Genomic DNA, 18342 nt, shown 5'->3' with positions numbered 1-18342 from the left:
TCCCCCGCCCCTAATATCTCCCACCCCAATGCCAAACCCAACCCTAATCTCATCACCTCATCTTCTCCTCTTCTCTCCTCTCATACACCCCTCCCTTCTCCCCTCTCCTCGCCCCGCCCCCCCTCATCGCCCGCCCCGCCCCCTTTCCTCGCCCCGCCCCCTTTCCTCGCCCCGCCCATGTTTCATCGCCCCGCCCATCTTTCCTCGCCCCGCCCCCTTTCCTAGCCCCGCCCATCTTTCCTCGCCCCGCCCCCTTTCCTCGCCCCGCCTCTTTCCTAGCCCCGCCCATCCCCTCGCCCCGCCCATCTTTCCTAGCCCCGCCCATTTCCCTAGCCCCGCCCCCTTTCCTCGCCCGGTCAACGCCAGTTCAGTTGCAGGCAAAGATCTTTGGTTGCAGGTTGACTCGTTCGCGCATGCGCTGGTGCTCGCCGCGCAGGAAGTGAGGCAGGCGGTACGCGGTACGTGAGCGGAGCGGTTGGCGACGATGAACAGCCGGTTGCAGGAGATCCGCGAGCGGCAGAAGCTGCGCCGCCAGCTGTTGGCTCAGCAGGTGAGGAGCGGCCGCCGCCGCCGCCGGCCGGGGGGACGCGACAAGACAAGACGGGACAGGACGCGGGCTGTGTCCGCTCTCTCCAGGCCTCTGGCCTGCGCTCCATGTGAGGCGAGCCGGGCCGCTGCAAGCCAGCCGGCCTCTGTAACCAGTTTGAGCCTCGGGGCCCGGCTCAGGGTCGTGTTTGAAACTGGGTGGTGAATCTGTGCAATTCATTGCCACGGAAAGCTGTGGAGGCCAAGTCATTGGATATTTTAAAGGCAGACATAGATAGATGCTTCAGAAGGAACTGCAGATGCTGGAAAATCGAAGGTAGACAAAAATGCTGGAGAAACGCAGCGGGTGAGGCAGCATCTATGGAGCGAAGGAAATAGGCAACGTTTTGGGTTGAAACCCTTCTTGAGGGTTTTGACCTGAAACATTGCCTATTTCCTTTGCTCCATAGATTCTGCCTCACCCGCTGTGTGAAAGATACATGTTCTAGATTCTTGGAGCTGCACTTTATCTAATTGACCCTCGGGCTATTGAAGGGCTTCCAACAGCCCATTCCACTGACGCCTCAATCTGGACACATTGACCCACGAACGTGCCATCTCTCTCCCCACGTGGCTATCGCTCTAACACCATGCTCCCGAGACTCCTCAGTGATGTGACCTGGGGTCATCGGGTGTTTTGGGTCTCACAACATAAGACACCCTGGCCCAGGCGACCCAGCCGAGGTTGCCCAAGCTCTGACTTGCGTCTCAGCAGCAACCGTTCACGGATCAGCCCTCTTAATCCAAAGAGTTTCTCCAGCATTTTCATCTACCTTAGATAGGTGCTTGATTAGCACGGGTGTCAGAGGTTATGGAGAAAAGGCAGGAGAATTGGGTTAAGAGTGGAAAATTGATCAATCATGATTGAATGGCAGTAGACTTGACGGGCAGAAACTCTGCTTCCTGTAAAACGTCTATCCCCTACTCACAATTCCTCCATCTATGCCGCATCTGCACCCAAGATACATAGAAAATAGGTGCAGGAGTAGGCCATTCAGCCCTTCAAGCCAGCACCGCCATTCAATATGATCATGGCTAATCATCCAACTCGGTATCCTGTACCTGCCTTCTCTCCATACCCCCCGATCCCTTTAGCCACAAGGGCCACATCTAACTCCCTCTTAAATATAGCCAATGAACTGGCCTCAACTACCCTCTGTGGCAGAGAGTTCCAGAGTTTCGCCACTCTCTGTGTGAAAAATGTTTTTCTCATCTCGGTCTTAAAGGATTTCCTCTTTATCCTTAAGCTGTGACCCCTTGTCCTGGACTTCCCCAACATCGGGAACAATCTTCCTGCAGCTAGCCTATCCAACCTCTTAAAAATGTTGTAAGTTTCTATAAGATCCCCCCTCAATGGCTATAGCGTTTGGTGATTTCACCAAAGGTCAAATGAGCGTAGATCCCCCCCTCACGTGACCGGAAATTTTAACTGGAGGACATATCTCAGTTCGGTACATGTTAGTGAATGGGGAAACACGCACTTTCCCACCCGTTAAAAACATTGGAAAACGGCCGATTTTTGAGCTGAAATTTTCTGTGCTAGTCGGGGTGACCGTGGAGCACAGCGACCTAAATTTTCAGGCAAAAAAAAAGATAGAAAGTAAGGTAATTACAAGAGGGAACTGAAGGTAGAAAACAGCGGAAGTGAACAGCCGACATTTGCCATGGTGATTTAAAGATCCAAAATATCGGGAATTATCGCGTTTGCTCGCTGAATTTCATCAAAAGTAAGTTAATAATTCCTTACTTTTGATGAAATTCAGCGAGCAAACGCGATAATTCTAGAGAGTATAAGCCGAGTCTATCCAGTCTTTCTTCATATGAAAGTCCTGACATCCCAGGAATCAGTCTGGTGAACCTTCTCTGCACTCCCTCTATGGCAATTATGTCCTTCCTCAGATTTGGAGACCAAAACTACGCAATACTGCAGGTGTGGTCTCACCAAGACCGTGTACAACTGCAGTAGAACCTCCCTGCTCCTATACTCAAATCCTTTTGCTATGAAAGCTAACATACCATTTGTTTTCTTCACTGCCTGCTGCACCTGCATGCCTACTTTCAATGACTGGTGTACCATGACACCCAGGTCTTGTTACATCTCCCCCTTTCCTAATTGGCCACCATTCAGATAATAGTCTACTTTCCTGTTTTTGCCACCAAAGTGGATAACCTCACATTTATCCACATTATAATGCATCTGCCAAACATTTGCCCACTCACCCAGCCTATCCAAGTCACCTTGCAGTCTCCTAGCATCCTCCTCACAGCTAACGCTGACCCCCAGCTTTGTGTCATCTGCAAATTTGGAAATGTTGCATTCAATTCCCTCATCCAGATCATGAATATATATCGTAAATAGCTGGGGTCCTAGCACTGAGCCTAGCGGTACCCCACTAGTCACTGCCTGCCATTGTGAAAAGGACCCGTTTACTACTCCTCTTTGCTTCCTGTCTGCCAGCCAGTTCTCTATCCACATCAATACTGAACCCCCAATACCGTGTGCTTTAGGTTTGTATACTAATCTCTTATGTGGGACCTTGTCGAAAGCCTTCTGAAAGTCCAGATATAACACATCCACTGGTTCTCCCTTATCCACTCTACTAGTTACATCCTCGAAAAATTCTAGATACGTCAGACATGATTTACCTTTCATAAATCCATGCTGACTTTGTCCAATGATTTCACCACTTTCCAAATGTGCTGCTAGCCCATCTTTAATAACTGATTCTAGCAGTTTCCCCATTACCGACGTTAAACTAACTGGTCTGTAATTCTCCGTTTTCTCTCTCCCTCCCTTTTTAAAAAGTGGGGTTACATTAGCAGATGAGGTATTCCATACTATCTGAAGAAGGGGCTCGACCCAAAACGTCACCCATTCCTTCTTTCCAGAGATGCTGCCTATCCTGCTGAGTTCAGCATTTTGTGTTTACCTTCAATTGAAACCAGTATCTGCAGTTCTTTCCTGCACTGTTTCATACCATCAATGTGCTAATTCTTTAGGGAATGGGGGTTATCCTGTTCCATCATAGATGAGGCTCTCTCTAGAGTCTCCACGATATCCCACAGATCCGCTCTTGTTCCCCCTCCCACCAATCGTAACAAGGACAGAGTCCCCCTAGTCCTCACCTTCCACCCAATCAGCCATCGCATACATCACATAATCCTCTGACATTTTTGCCACCTCCAACGGGATCCCACCACTAGCCACACCTTCTCATCTCTACTTTCTGCAGAGACTGCGCCCTCCACAACTCCTTGATCAACTCGCCCCTTCCTACTGAAATCACCCCCTCCCCAGGTACTTTCCCTTGCACCTGCAGGAGATGTAACACCTGTCCCTGTACCTCCCTTCTCGACTCCATTCAAGGACCGCAACAGTCTTTTCAGGTGAAGCTGAGGTTCATTTGCATCGCCTCCAACCTCATCTTCTGTATCAGTTCCAGTTGTGGACTGCTGTATATCGGTGAGACCAAGCGCCAGTTTGGCGATCATTTCGCTGAACACGTCCGCTCAGTTTGCCTGAAGCGACCTAATCTTGCTGGACACTTTAACTCCCCTTCCCATTCTGACCTTTCTGTCCTGGGCATTGTCAGAGGGAGGCCCAGTACAAATTGGAGGAACAGCACCTCATATTTCACTTGGGCAGTTAACACCCCAGTGGTGTGAACATTGACTTCTCTAACTTCATATAACCCTCGCTTTCCCAATTTCTTCCCCTTCCCTGTTCTGCCTACTTTTTATCGGTTTACTTTGTTGTTACCTTAGAGAGTAATACAGTGTGGAAACGGGTCCTTCGGCCCAACTCGCCCACACCGGCCAACAATATCCCATCTACCCTAGTCCCACTTGCCTGCGCCTGGTCCATGTACCTGTTCAACTGTTTCTTAAAAGATGGGATAGTACCAGCCTCAACTACCTCCTCTAGCAGCTTGTTCCATACACCCACCACCATTTGTGTGAAAAAGTTACCCCTCAGTCATATTAAATATTTTCCCCTTCACCTTGAACCTATGTCCACGGTCCTCGATTCCCCTACTCTGGGTAAAAGACCCTGTGCACATACCCGATCTATTCTTCTCATGATTTTGTACACCTCTATAAGATCTCCCCTCATCCTCCTGCACTCCATGGACTAGAGACCCAGCCTACTCGACCTCTCCCTATAGCTCACACCCTCTATTCCTGGCAACATCCTTGTAAATCTTTTCTGAACCCTTTCAAGCTTGACAATATCTTTCCTATAACATGGTGCCCAGAACTGAACACACTATTCTAAATGCGGTCTCACCAACATCTTATACAACTGCAACATGACTTCCCAACTTCTATACTTAATGCTCTGACTGATGAAGGCCAAAGTGGCCAAAAACATTTTGACCACCTTATCTACCTGCGACTCGATCTTCAAGGAACCATGCGCCTGTACTCCTTGACCCCTCTGCTCTACAACACTACCCAGAGGCCTACCATTTACTGTGTAGGTCCTGCAAAATTCAACACCTCACACTTTTCTGTATTAAATTCCATCAACCATTCTTCCGCCCACCTGGCCAGTCGATCCAGATCCTGCTGGAATTGTTCACAACCATCTTCACTATCTGCAAAACCACTAACTTTTGTATCATATGCAAACTTGTTATTCTTACCCTGTATGTTCTTATCCAAATCATTGATGTAGATGACAAACTACATGACATCAGTAGATGACAGCACCGAACCCTGAGGCACACCACTAGTCACAGGTCTTCATTCTGAGAAGCAACGTTCCACCATCACCCTCTGCTTCCTTCCAAGGAGCCAATTTGCTATTCATTCAGATATCTTTCCTTGGATCCCATGAGATGTAACCTTCTGGAGCAGCCTATCATGCGGCACCTTGTTGAACGCCTTACTAATGTCCATGCACACATCTACAGCTCTGCCTCCATCAACCTTTTTGCTCACGTCTTCAAAACAATCGATCAGATTTGTGAGACACGATCCCACTGATAAAACCATGCTGACTGTCCCTAATCAGCCTTTGCCCTTCCAAATGCCTGTATATCCTATCCCTCAGAATACTCTCTAATAATTTACCAACTACAGATGTTAAGCTCACTGGCCTATAGTTCCCAGCATTTTCCCTGCAGCCCTTCTTGAAAAGAGGCACAACATTTGCCACCCTCCAATCATCTGTCACCTCTCCTGTATTTAAGGACCTCATAAATTTCTGTCAGGGCTCCCACTAGTTTCCCGGATACATCTCATCAGGCCCCGGAGACTTGTCTACGTTTAAACACGACAGTGCCTTCAGTACTTCTTCGACGGTAACCCTGACTGCTATCATGACACAACTCCAGTGACTGCTCCAATTTCCTTTGTCCACTCCTGTCTTTCTCCTCGGTAAATACAGAGGAGAAATACTCATTGAAGACTTTGCCCATCTCCTGTGATTCCACACCGAGGTGACCACTTTTATTCCTGAGAGGTCCCACTCTCTAGTTACCATTTTCCCCATAATGTATCCCAGCTTCTCCCAGCTAACAATGATCTATTCTCCATATTCCTTGATCTCCATTCCCTTTGCCCTGTTTTGACACTTTCACACTTCCTTATCTATCTACCTTTCCCCTGACGTCAGTCAGAAGAAGGGTCTCGACTCGAAAGGTCACCCATTCCTTCTCTCCAGAGATGCTGTCTGTCCCGCTGAGTTGCTCCAGCATTTTGTGTCTATCTATTGATGGGCTGAATGGCCTAATTCTGTTGCTATCACTTATGAACATGATCTTCAATGTGCGGAGGCACACACCGCTGCAGATGCTGGAATCCTGTGTGGAGCCAGGCAGCATCCGTGGAGGGAGTTGACGGGCAACATTTAGGGTTGAAACTCTCAGTATGTGGATCTGTTCTATATTCATTTCAATACTGTTACTTGTCCCTGCATTCACCATAGGATCACAAGTCATCCCCTCCCTATTCAGCTTTCCAACATTTGCAGTGTTTGCCTGTGGAATACTTGGGGCTGGTGTTAAGGTTGTTTGCCTATAAAATGGTGCTGTGACCAGAAACGTCACCTATTCCTCTTCAAGAGATTCACTTGATTCCAAATGTCTATACCTAATATATGCCTCCTTTTTGTTGACCAGAGCCTCAATATCTCTAATCATCCAGGGATTAAAAACTGCAGCCAGTCTTGCGTGTCAACGAAACACGGCACAGACCATGAACACTGTCGTAATTAAAAGCCTCCCATACAGATATTGCTTTACCTACAAACGTCCTCCCCACAATCCACTACTAAAGTTCCCTTCTAATACCATTAAAAATGGCTTTGCCTGAATTTGATACTTTTGGACCAGTCCTATTCTTTATTATTGCAATTTTAAAATTGATAGAATTATGGTCATTTTCCCAAAATACCCATCCACGAATACTTCGGTCAACTGGCCTGCCTCCTGTCCCAAGATGGGATTGGGTTTATCCCTTCTCTCACAGCCCCATCTACATTTTGATTGAGAAGTTTCCTGAATACATTTACAAATTCACTCCATTCATACCCTATGCACTATGACAATCCCAGTCAAAATCCCCACTATTACAACCCTCTTATAGTGAATAGACAATAGGTGCAGGAGTAGGCCATTTGGCCCTTCGAGCCAGCACCGCATTCAATGTGTTCATGGCTGATCATCCCCAAACAGTACCCCGTTCCTACCTTCTCCCCATATCCTCTGACTCCGCTATCTTCAAGAGCCCTATCTAGCTCTCTTGAAAGTATCCAGAGAACTGGTCTCTAAGGCAGAGAATTCCACAGACTCACAACTCTCTGTATGAAAGGTGTTTTCTCATCTCCGCTCTAAATGGCTTACCCCTTATTTTTAAACTATGGCCCCTGGTTCTGGACTCGCCCAACATCGGGAACATGTTTCCTGCCTCTAGCTTTTCCAAATCCTTAATAATCTTATATGTTTCATTAAGATATCCTCTCATCCTTCTAAACTTCAGAGTATACAAGCCCAGCGGCTCAATTCTCTCAGCATATGACAGTCCCGCCGTCCCGGGAGTTAACCTTATAAACCCACGCTGCACTCCCTCAATAGCAATGATGTCCTTCATCAAATTAGGGGACCAAATCTGCACACAATACTCCAGGTGTGGTCTCACTAGGGCCCTGTACAACTGCAGAAGGATCTCTTGGCTCCTTTACTCAACTCCTCTTCTTATAAAGGCCACCATGCATTCGCTTTCTTCACTGCCTGCTGTACCTGCATGCTTACTTTCATTGACTGATGAACAAGGACCCCCAGATCCCATTGTACTTCCCCTTTTCCCAACTTGACAGCATTTAGAAAATATTCCCAACTTGACATCATTTAGATAATACTTTAGATCATAATTTAGATTATTCATGTAGATCTCCTGCTATTTCCACACATATTTCCTCCTGATGATTACTGAGGGCCTATAAATATAATTCCATTGAAGTGATCACCCCCTTATTTCTCAATTCCACGCAATTAGGTTAACTGGACGATCCCCAAGGATATCCTCATTAAACCACTCTGATTTTCCTTCCCAAAAGTGCAACTTCCCCTCCTCTCTCACCTCCACCTATATCCCTGCTGTAGTGTTTGTACCTCTGAATGTTGGGATGCCAGTACAGTCTTTCCCTCAGCCATGTTTCTGTAATAACTAGTTGTAATAGTCCCACATAACCATCCATGCTTGGAATTGATCAGTGTTACATGTTAGGCCTTCTGTATTGTAATCAACAGGATAAACCATTAGTTTTCCCTTACTCCATGCCTGTCATGTTTATTGAGGACCAAATAGATGGCAGCTGCTGAAATCATGAGCAAAAAAACAAAGTGGAGCAACTTAATGGGTCAGGCAGCATCGATGGAGATATTGGATAAATGATGTTTTCAGTTGGGACCCTTCAGACTGGTGTAGGGAGAAAAAGCTAAAATAGGGAGGTGGGGTTGGAGCAAAGACTGTCATGTCATTGGTGGTTAAAGATGGGGAGGGCATATTGGCAGATGGGTGGAGATGGTGATAAAGGTTAGGTGCAAAGGAGACAAAAGAGTGTCAAATAAGTTATAGGAGTCAATCGGCAATAATGAACACCATTCCCTCCCACCCCTCCCCTCATGGTGCACTACTATGACGGTTTATTGCATTTGTGTCAACCTCCTCATCTGCCACCCTTCGAAGTAGCCACCCTTCAAAGTAATTTCTAGCAGATTTCTCTGCCTCAGATCCCAATGATCCAATAACCTGACCCCTGCTCTGCTCCAGCAGCTCAGCCATATTAATCTGCCCTAATCTCCTGTTCCCACTCTCACTTACATTATTGCTAAAGGCATTAAATCAGATACAATTTTATTATACTCTAATCTTTCTAAAAAATATTATTTTCTTCACTTTTCTTTACGAATACCTCTTCTTTACCTTACTAAAGAATGATCCCTTTTGTGTAGCTTAACTAATAAAGTTGCTTTGTTTCCTTAGCTAGGAGCTGAAAATGCAGATAATATTGGAGCAGTTCTAAACAGCAAGGAAGAACAGAGGGAGATTGCTGAAACAAGGGAAACTTGCAGGTTAGTATGAAGGCATTTGTTTTCTGAATCTTCCTAGATAAAGTATTTAAGAGAACAGTTTATAGATGTTAAATTTAGATTGCCAATAACTGCAGTTCGATCTGTATAGCGAGCAATAAACTCAATAAACTTTGTTCAGGGAACATAAAGCTGCATAGAACAGCATTCTTAAGTTGATGTTCAAAAGAGATCTGACTTCTTTACATAGTGCAATCTTGCATATCTTCGGCAATATTCTTTAACAAAGATGAAAAGGGAATCATTTCCGTTTGCGGGTAGCATTCCCTGGCTCTTAGATATCTCTACTTGAAGCCCATATTTTTTATGCAATTTACTTGCAAAATTGGTGAACAACTTTGAAGTTGTTGGCAGAAGTTGCTCTTCAGAAATGTAAGTTAATACATCCTTCTTTGCAGCATGTGCATTTGCTTTTCCATAAACCCCAGGCTTGGAATCTACAACTATACAAATGAAAAATTCTATGTGTTTACGTCCCACAGTACAACAACGTGTTATTTATTAAATTCAATTATGCTCATTTCAACTTTCGAAGACCAATTTGGTATGCTGTAGAATTTTTATTTTGTATTTGGAAAGAAACAATATGCAGTTTGTACAAGTGCCTATGCTTGGATATTATTTGTCAACAAGGTGATACTAACTTTATAACTTCATATAGTAGTCTTCAATTTCACTTTTGATTAAAAAAACAAAATTTGTAGATTAATATCACTGAATCTCATTTTCATGTTTGCACTTGTTACTTCTGAGCAATTTTACAAAACATGCAGATGCTGCAGAATCAGGCATTATCTGCCTTGTTTTGCATTTAAATTTGAATGTTCAACAAATATTACAACAATCCAAAGAGCAAATGCCCGTGTTTTATTGATGCTAAAGAGGCATTGTCAACTGAGGAAAGAATCTGAAGTTCACTGCTATTTTGAATAATTTATAATTTCAGTATCTGTATAAAAATTATACTCCAACATAAAATCAAGTTAAATTGAGTCATCAATTTCAAGAACCAGATCGATCAAGAAAATGCCGTCAGTGCACCCTTGTAATATGTTGTGGTTTGAAATACTTGTTTCTATACCTATTTATTGAAATCTGCTTGATATTTGTACTTCAGAGTTATAAAATCTGAGCCAGGTATTTAAAGGATTGCTTTTGAGCAGAATTTTATTTTTACAGTGACTAACTTAGGAATTTTAATTGTTAAATCAAATATTTTTAATGGAAGAAACTGACTTTTATCAAATCACTTCTGTTTATTCGTTGTGCAACTGCAGAGGTTGCAAATAGGTACTTTGTACTTTCACAATCTCTGCAGCTGAGCCATTTCATTATATAAAGTGCAAGGTTTTATTTTGATCATTGACAATTGAGTAACATTGTGGTTATAATAGTTGGAGTTGATTATAATATTCTCAACTCTAGTGCTATGTGATGACACAGTAAAATTACTCTTTCTATTGCAGCAACCCAGCCTCTATTGAATTGTGCTGTGGATAGATGTGTGCGGTCGGTCATGGTTCGCTTGAACAAAATAGGGTACTATGTTTCCTCCTGTGATTAAGAATGGTACTGCACATAATATATACAGAAGTTTATGCATCCATTTTTTTGTATTTTGCATGGTAGAACAGCCATGTAATTAGTAAGACTAACAATTTGAGGTTGAATTATGGGGAGTTCTGTTATAATTATTTTTCACGTAACAGAGTTGAGACTAGTCCAGCATGAAAGTGAGTCTTTAAAATCTTCTTGGAAGATTTTTCTCCACACGGCTTAAGGGCTTTATTGAACAAGTGAAAGAAAGTATTTTCTTATTCATAGTAAAGCAGATGTACACTATTATTTGTAAATGTACCTCTTGATCTAATGATTGATTGTGTTAAAAATTATTTCATTAAGAAATCTTGTTCCTACCCAGCACAGAAGGAATTGGTTTGGAAAGTAGATTGACCAAGAAAAATAACAAGCTAAACTGAGCTGATGGCCTTTAATTCTTGAAGTAACACGGTTTTGGAATATTGCTCATTTGTAGCATAGATGAGTATTTTTATAATTGCGAACTATCTGTTTTTAGATGCATTGAGATTGAACAGAGTGAAGAAAAGGTATAGATCAAAATTGCATATATCATGAAGCTGGTAAGCACTGTTTGATGAAAAGAGCTGATGGGAATGAGCTGCACTGAAGTAATTAACAGTTTTATAACAATGTTAGCAAATCCTGCCAAAACTAAAATAACTACTTGATTCTTTGAGTGATTATTGCCAAATACACTCCTGTTAGAGGAGTTATATTAAAAAAGTCTGTTTTAATCAGTACTGATCTCTCCTCTATCCTCACCCATATAACTATACTGGAACATTTTTTGATGTTTAGCTCGGTGTTGGATTCAAATTCCCCAAGCAGATTATAGTCAAGCTATTTTAAATATTCCATTTTAAATATCCTTAGTAACTATGAAGACCACTTGACCTTGGTTACATTTAAAGCTGTTTTATGGATAGTTGTACACATTTCCTGTACAAACATATGGATGTGGCTTGTGGTTAGCATTGTTTTTATGCCTCAATATTAAAAAGCAAAATGTCTGATATAGTGTTTCCTCTTTGGGTTTCATTGAGGCTGCAGATATGCATTAATTTGAATATTTTAACTTTTGAATGTTATGCAATGTTTGAATCTGGAAAAGCTGTGTGAGGAGATCAGTGAAACCAAATTTTAGTACAACAGTGATTCACTTAATGATAAAAATAACTTGCTGCTTTTATAAGGAAAGATCAAGTTTTGTCAAGCTGGTATTAAATTTGTACCTAAGGCAGTGCACAAAGTGAGGAGGAAAGGTGAAAGGGCACTTTCCAGGTATAGTTTAGGAAAAGCAATCTTGAATAATCTTTCCTTGTTGTTCTTGATTAATTATACATAGCTGAGGTTCTACAGCTATACAGTATGATTAACACCAGATAAGGAATGCTTTATAAAGGTATTGAATGTCACAGAGGGTTAGAAAAATAAACCTTTACCCATTGGCAATAGTTAGAACAGACAACTTGAATGTGTAGTGTTATTAATACCGATCTCATGTGAAATATGTTCATTTCAATCCAAGAACTCTTCTAATTGGCATAAAACCACAACAACATAAAAGCATTTTTCAGGTGTCATAAGTACCTTTTGAGTTTGGGATTAGGGTACAACTAGTCCAGTTAGAACATTGGTTTGTGCAAACAATAGGAAAATATAATGTTCTTAATATATATGACTTCAGAGTGTCAAAAAATTAGCATTGCCTTGAAGTAGTTTCTGATTTTTGTTTGTTCCATTTTGAATTTTCATGAGAACTCTTGGCATTTAAAACTAATGCATCAGGTAAAATACATTCCACCACTTACAGTTCTAGAGGGATTGCACTTTTCTAAAAATTCCTTAACATTCCATATCAATATGTAACCATGAACCTATTGCATTGAACACAGTTAAAACAGTTTATCGATTTCTGATTCTTTGGTACAATTCAGTACAGTTCTGTCACCATCTGCTTTTTGTATACATAAAATGCTTAATCACTTCATTAAAAATTTGGATTGTGATTTGTTTCCTGTTGCCCTACGTTAGTTATTATGCATCAAAAATATGCAAAACTGAACAAATGGGGCAATTTGGAAGCAAACATCGATGAATCTTCTAAGATGAAAGTTTTAGTGAGTAAAGTCCAATTTAATCAAAACACAACGATTCTAGATGATGATGCATTTTTGTTTCCTTTTTTTTAAAGGAGCAGACTATTCTGGTGAGTACTTTTCAAAGAAAAAAATATTTCTCCAAGTTTTGATGGAGAATGCAGCTTTAATATTGGTACATTCCTCCTCTGGTGTTATGTGCTAACATTACACAATCAATTTCAGAGAATTTATAGTTCAACAATCTGATCTTTTGAATTATAGCATTTATAAAATAAAGGTTATTTGCATTTCAATCAAAATGAAACATTATGAGACTCCAACCCATCTTGTAATTCCTTCTTCTATTTGTTTCAAGTTTTCATTCCATATTAAAGCTCCATTTGTAACCAGTAGTGTAAACTTCATAATTTATGGTCGCCAATTATTTTGCTCTGCCAGCATCTTTGATGTACAGAATGCAATAGTATTTGATGTACTTTGTGTAAATTAATTCATGGAATGGAAGGGGTGAGAATGATAATTCTTTGCAACATTTGGAGATAGCCAGAATAATGTTGGGTTGTTTGCATATTATTCCTGCAGTATATTTTGCATGTGCATGTAAGAGAAATATTCTTACATTTATGGTATTTCTTAGGAACTAATGCCTTTCTTAACACACATATTTTGTTTAATGCCTCTAGGGCAACTTATGACACATCAGCCTCAATTACAAAGCGCAGGCTTCCAGAAGAAGGGGAAGCCAGTGAAGAAGAATTTGAAGAATACAAAGTAATTATGACATGCAATGCTTCTGGGTTTATTTATCCTAAAGATTAATATTGATATATGTGTTCCCAATTTCCTTTGTCTTGCACATCACATTTTATGAATAATGATTCGAATTTCGAAATAGTTTCCAAAAAAATAATATGTAATTGGCTTGTGGTGTTCATCGCAGTGTGTTCATCACCAAGATCTGTAAATTAATATCAAGCTGAAAATAATTCCGTTTATTGGAGTAGAAACTGCATATGAATCGCTAATTCACTGGGAAAGACTGTTTAGATATCTGGATGGTGGAAAGAAAAAAGATGAAAGAAATGTGACATCTGGGAAATAGTGATGGGGCGGGAAAGTACTATATAACTGGGAATGTTTAAGAAAGTACTGCAGATGCTGGAAAAATTGAAGAAAAATGCTGGAGAAACTCAGCAGGTGAGGCAGCATTTATGGAGCAAAGGAATAGGCGACGTTTTGCGTCGAGACCCTTCTTCAGACTGATGTTGAGGGGGGTGGAGGGAAAAAGAAAGGAAGATGCGGAGATAAGAGGCTGTGGGAGAGCTGGGGAGGGGAAGGAGGGAATGATAACTGGGAATTATTGTTTGTGGGGACTTTGATAAGTTCTGATTGCAACTTCTTGATCCTTGCTTCAGAAAGTTTATTTGTCATAATTATAGTCCATTACCCACGTATCATTTTGGACATTATTTAACCTTCCTAAAATCACAATATTGTTTGTAAAGTAGGATATTAACACAACTTTAACTCCAGCCTAAGTAATGATTTTCATAGGCATAGAATGTTATACTTGGTGTGCTTAGTTATATCATTGATTCCATAATTATATCCTGCAAATGTATCAACTTGTCTTGGCTCCTGGGTAAATTCATCCATGGTCATTGGAACTATGTTTATTCTGTGTACTCTGCCTCTGAAATTAATACCATAAGCTGACCTGGGAAGCCCATCCCCATAACATTGACATAAAATATGCTTAAAGGGACAGGAACTTGATATTTTAAACTAATTTTTTTAAAAATATTTTACTATATGTTGAAAAGATGTTCTAAAATGGCCGTTCTAAATGTGTAAAATTGAATATGTTCTGTACTCAAAGGAAGCTACTGTAGAATCATAGATCTATTTTAGTGTTCACAAATATTTACTCTGTTGATAGGATGAAGTTGTGGAAGAGGAGGAAACAGAAATGCAATACAATGAGGAAATATACAAAGATTCCAGCACCTTTCTAAAGGTAAATACATGATTTTAAAATATTGGACGTGACAAAAGTATACTAGCTTCAAGTCATTAAATTAGCAGGATGCACTTTTGAACTTCTATGACAATAAGAAACTTAATGTTTTGTGATATTACTTCAATAACATTGAAGAGCGCTTTAACTATAAAATATCAAAATGTGGACTGTGCAAGCCAACCATTTACTGTACCTCCCCAAAAAAGATATAAACACATGTCAATGATAAAATATTATAATTCCATGTACATTATTATTACAAGCAGCACCTGGGGTGATCCGATCACCATAAAGATACGAAGTTCAAATATAGTGTGAAATATTTATTGTAAACATGGAAATGATAGTAACGAAACATTCCTGTTGAATTGGCATTTTTCATTTTAAACAAAGTAAAAACAGGCTTATTTCATCAGTAGTTGCAAGCACCATGCAATAAAATAATAAGCATGTTGGAGCACAAAAGCAAATGCCAGGTATCACAAATTGGAGTGTTTAAAGCCTTTGGGAATTAAAGTTTAAATACCTGGTTAAATAAACATATTTATCAAGCATTATTACCTCCAATTGAATTTGCATTTTACCTTTGAGTATAACATCCCATGATTATCCATAGGAATACAATCAGACTATAATGGCACTTAACCAAAAGAGAAGATATTGGGATTTACCCAAAAGTTTACTTGGATGTTTCATTTAGAAAATAAACTTGCCATTTACATTGTTCTTCAAAACTTCCCTGTCCCAGTTGTTTTACGCTTGGGGGGCATTTTTTTAATGTAATATTTGAAGATTAGCATGTTCTTAGCCCGGTTTCCTATTATTTTGTAGTCTTCTGCCAGAAAATAGAAATTAAAGATATTTTGAGCATCTGCAAAACCAGTCTACATCTCTGCTTAACAGCTGATCGGAAATACTGGTCCCCAACAGAGTAGCCCTCCGTCAATATTATATTAGAGTGTTGGTTTGTTGCAAGTGCTCAAGTCTTGCCACTGGGACTTGAAATTGCAACCTTGTACGAAGATCTTAGGACATGGTAACTAGATATAGATGAGTGGGTGAAACCATGAAATCAAGTTTAACATAGACAATTGATGTTTCAAAGGTTATTTATTAGTCACATACACCATAGGTGAAGTGAAATGCTCCTTGCCAATGCAGCACATAAAAGAAAGAATACAGACATAACAATAATTAAGAGATTTAAACATAAAAAAAATCCCCCCACAATGGTTCCCATTATGAGGGAAGGCACAAAGTCCAGTCGCCATCCCATGTCCACCCATAGTCGGGCCTATTGAGGCATCCACAGTCGCCTTTACGGAGGCTCGATGTTCCAGGCCGTTCTCACCGGGTGATGGTGCTCCGGTGTCGGGAGAATCCTCTCAACGGCTTGGGACACCTGGAATGGCCACTTCCTTACTGGAGATCACGGCTTCCGAAGCGAACAAGGCCGCGCTGGATGGAGCTCCACCACTGGCGATCTCGGCAAGATATCCCAGGCTCCTGATGTTAAAGTCAGTGCCGCCGCCCGCGGCTGGCCGCTCCACAGACCCGCAGCTCCACGATGTTTTTCTCGGCGGTCTCAGCTCACCGGAGTTCCAGCGCGGCGGCCCGGGCAAGGCATAACAATAATAACAAGGCATCGCGATAGCGCTCCAGCGCTCTGCCGCCACATTAATAATAAGACATTATTGTTTAAACATATGAATGAAATAGAATATCAGAGGAAATGAAGGCTACAGACCTTTGGTTATTGAGTAGAGCCACTGCTCGTGGAAAAAGCTGTTTTTATGTTTGGCTGTGGCGGCTTTGACAGTCCGGAGTGGCCTTCCAGAGGGAAGTGCTTCAAAGAGTTTGTGGCCAGGGTGAGAGGGGTCAGAGATGACCTTACCCACTCGCTTCTTGGCCCTTGCAGTGTACAATTCATCAATGGGGGGGGAAGGTTGCAGCTAACAACTTTCTCAGCTGATCAGACGATTCACTGAAGCCTCCGGATGTCATGCTTGGTGGTTGAGCCAAACCAGACCATGATGGAGAAGGTGAGGACAGACTCTACCCTGGCAGCATAGAATTGAACCATCATTGCCTGTGGCCAATTGTGTTTCCTCAGCTGCCGCAGGAAGTACATCCTCTTTTGGGCCTTTTTGACTGGAGTCGATGCAGGCCCCCCATTTAAGGTTCCTGGAGATGATGGTTCCCAGGAACTTAAAAGACGCCACAGATGTGACTGTGGTGTTGTTGATGGTGAGTGGGGGGAGGGAGGGGGAGCTCTCCTAAAGTCTACAATCAGTTCCACTGTCTTAAGAGCATTGAGCTCCAAGCTGTTACGTAGGCACCAGGACGCCAGCGGTGTCACTTCTTGTCTGCAGGCAGATTCCTCCCCATCCTGGATCAGTTCAATCAGGGTTGTGTCGTCCGCAAACTTAAGCTTGACAGGAGTCTGTGGAGGTGCAGTTGTTGGTGTAGAAAGAGAGTAATGGAGAGGAGAGAGTGTGCAGCCTTGTGGTTCTCCTATGGTCTGTGGGTCCGAGATGTGGTTTCCCAGCCTATCATGCTGCTTCCTGTCTGTCAGGAAGTTGGTGATGCACTGACAAAGGGGTTCAGACACAGTCAACTTGGAGAGTTTGGAGTGTGGTAGCTCTGACACAATGGTGTTGAATGCAGAGCTAAAATCAACAAACAAAATCCTTGCGTAGGTCCCCTGGCAGTCTAGGTGCTGGAGGATGAAGTGCAGGCTGCAGAGGGTCCAGCAAGAGGGTTTGTGATATTTTTGATAACTGAACTGCTCTTTTCATTGTCCATGTTATCACTTTCACATCCTACACACGAGAGGCAATTTACAGAAGCCAGTTAAACAACAAACCCGCACATCTTTGGGATGTGGGAGGAAAAACCTATAAACCCACACGTTTGTAAGATGTGGGAGGAAACCGGAGCACCCGGAGGAACCCATGGGGTCACAGGAAGAACGAGCAAACTCCACGTAGATAGCACCCGAGGTCAGGATCGAAACTGGTACTGGTGCTGAGTAGCACTGCCATTTATGTACAAATTCAGTATAAACAAAACAATTAAGTTTATTGTTAACTGCATGGAATATATTAAAATTTGTTTTGAGAATTAAAATTTCAAAATGTGAATTTTGCAATATTGGACAATGGATTATTTAAGTATATCCACATGAAGATGAACAGGAGTATAGGTAGATGATTCACCCCCTAAGACTGTTCCACCGTTCACCAAGATCTTAGCTAATCTACCATTTACTGGTAATCTGCCTGACCCGCTGAGTTACTTCAGCATTATTTTTGGTATAAACCAGCAATTCAAAACAAAAGAGAATAAATTTGACTACAACATCTGAGGATACAGATAGACCTTGAAGTTTTGCACTTTGTTCAGATTTTGTTAACGTGAAGTATTTGAAAAGCAATGTTATCTCCAGGTGAGGTAG

General features: G+C 41.8%; 1 protein-coding gene across 5 annotated transcripts in view; it reads left to right on the top strand.

Moving 5' to 3' along the window:
• The first annotated feature begins 388 nt into the window (after window positions 1-388).
• mettl14 (methyltransferase 14, N6-adenosine-methyltransferase subun) overlaps window positions 389-18342 on the top strand; it is a 52642-nt gene continuing 34688 nt past the window's right edge. The window contains exons 1-5 of one of the 5 annotated variants that reach the window (XM_055640639.1): window positions 389-550; window positions 9076-9164; window positions 12958-12972; window positions 13549-13636; window positions 14805-14882. In XM_055640639.1, coding sequence (XP_055496614.1) covers window positions 485-550; window positions 9076-9164; window positions 12958-12972; window positions 13549-13636; window positions 14805-14882 — 336 coding nt within the window. In that variant the 5' untranslated portion in view covers window positions 389-484. Of the gene's footprint in view, window positions 551-9075; window positions 9165-10648; window positions 10722-11259; window positions 11324-12957; window positions 12973-13548; window positions 13637-14804; window positions 14883-18342 lie in introns of those variants that run through there. The other 4 variants (XM_055640656.1, XM_055640666.1, XM_055640649.1 and 1 more) reach the window with 4 other exon arrangements.

This window comes from Leucoraja erinacea, chromosome 1, assembly GCF_028641065.1.
Source record: "Leucoraja erinacea ecotype New England chromosome 1, Leri_hhj_1, whole genome shotgun sequence".
Classification (NCBI taxonomy): domain Eukaryota; kingdom Metazoa; phylum Chordata; class Chondrichthyes; order Rajiformes; family Rajidae; genus Leucoraja; species Leucoraja erinaceus.
The sequence above is the reverse complement of the archived record's forward strand: the minus strand, read 5'-3'. Positions and strand labels throughout refer to the sequence as shown.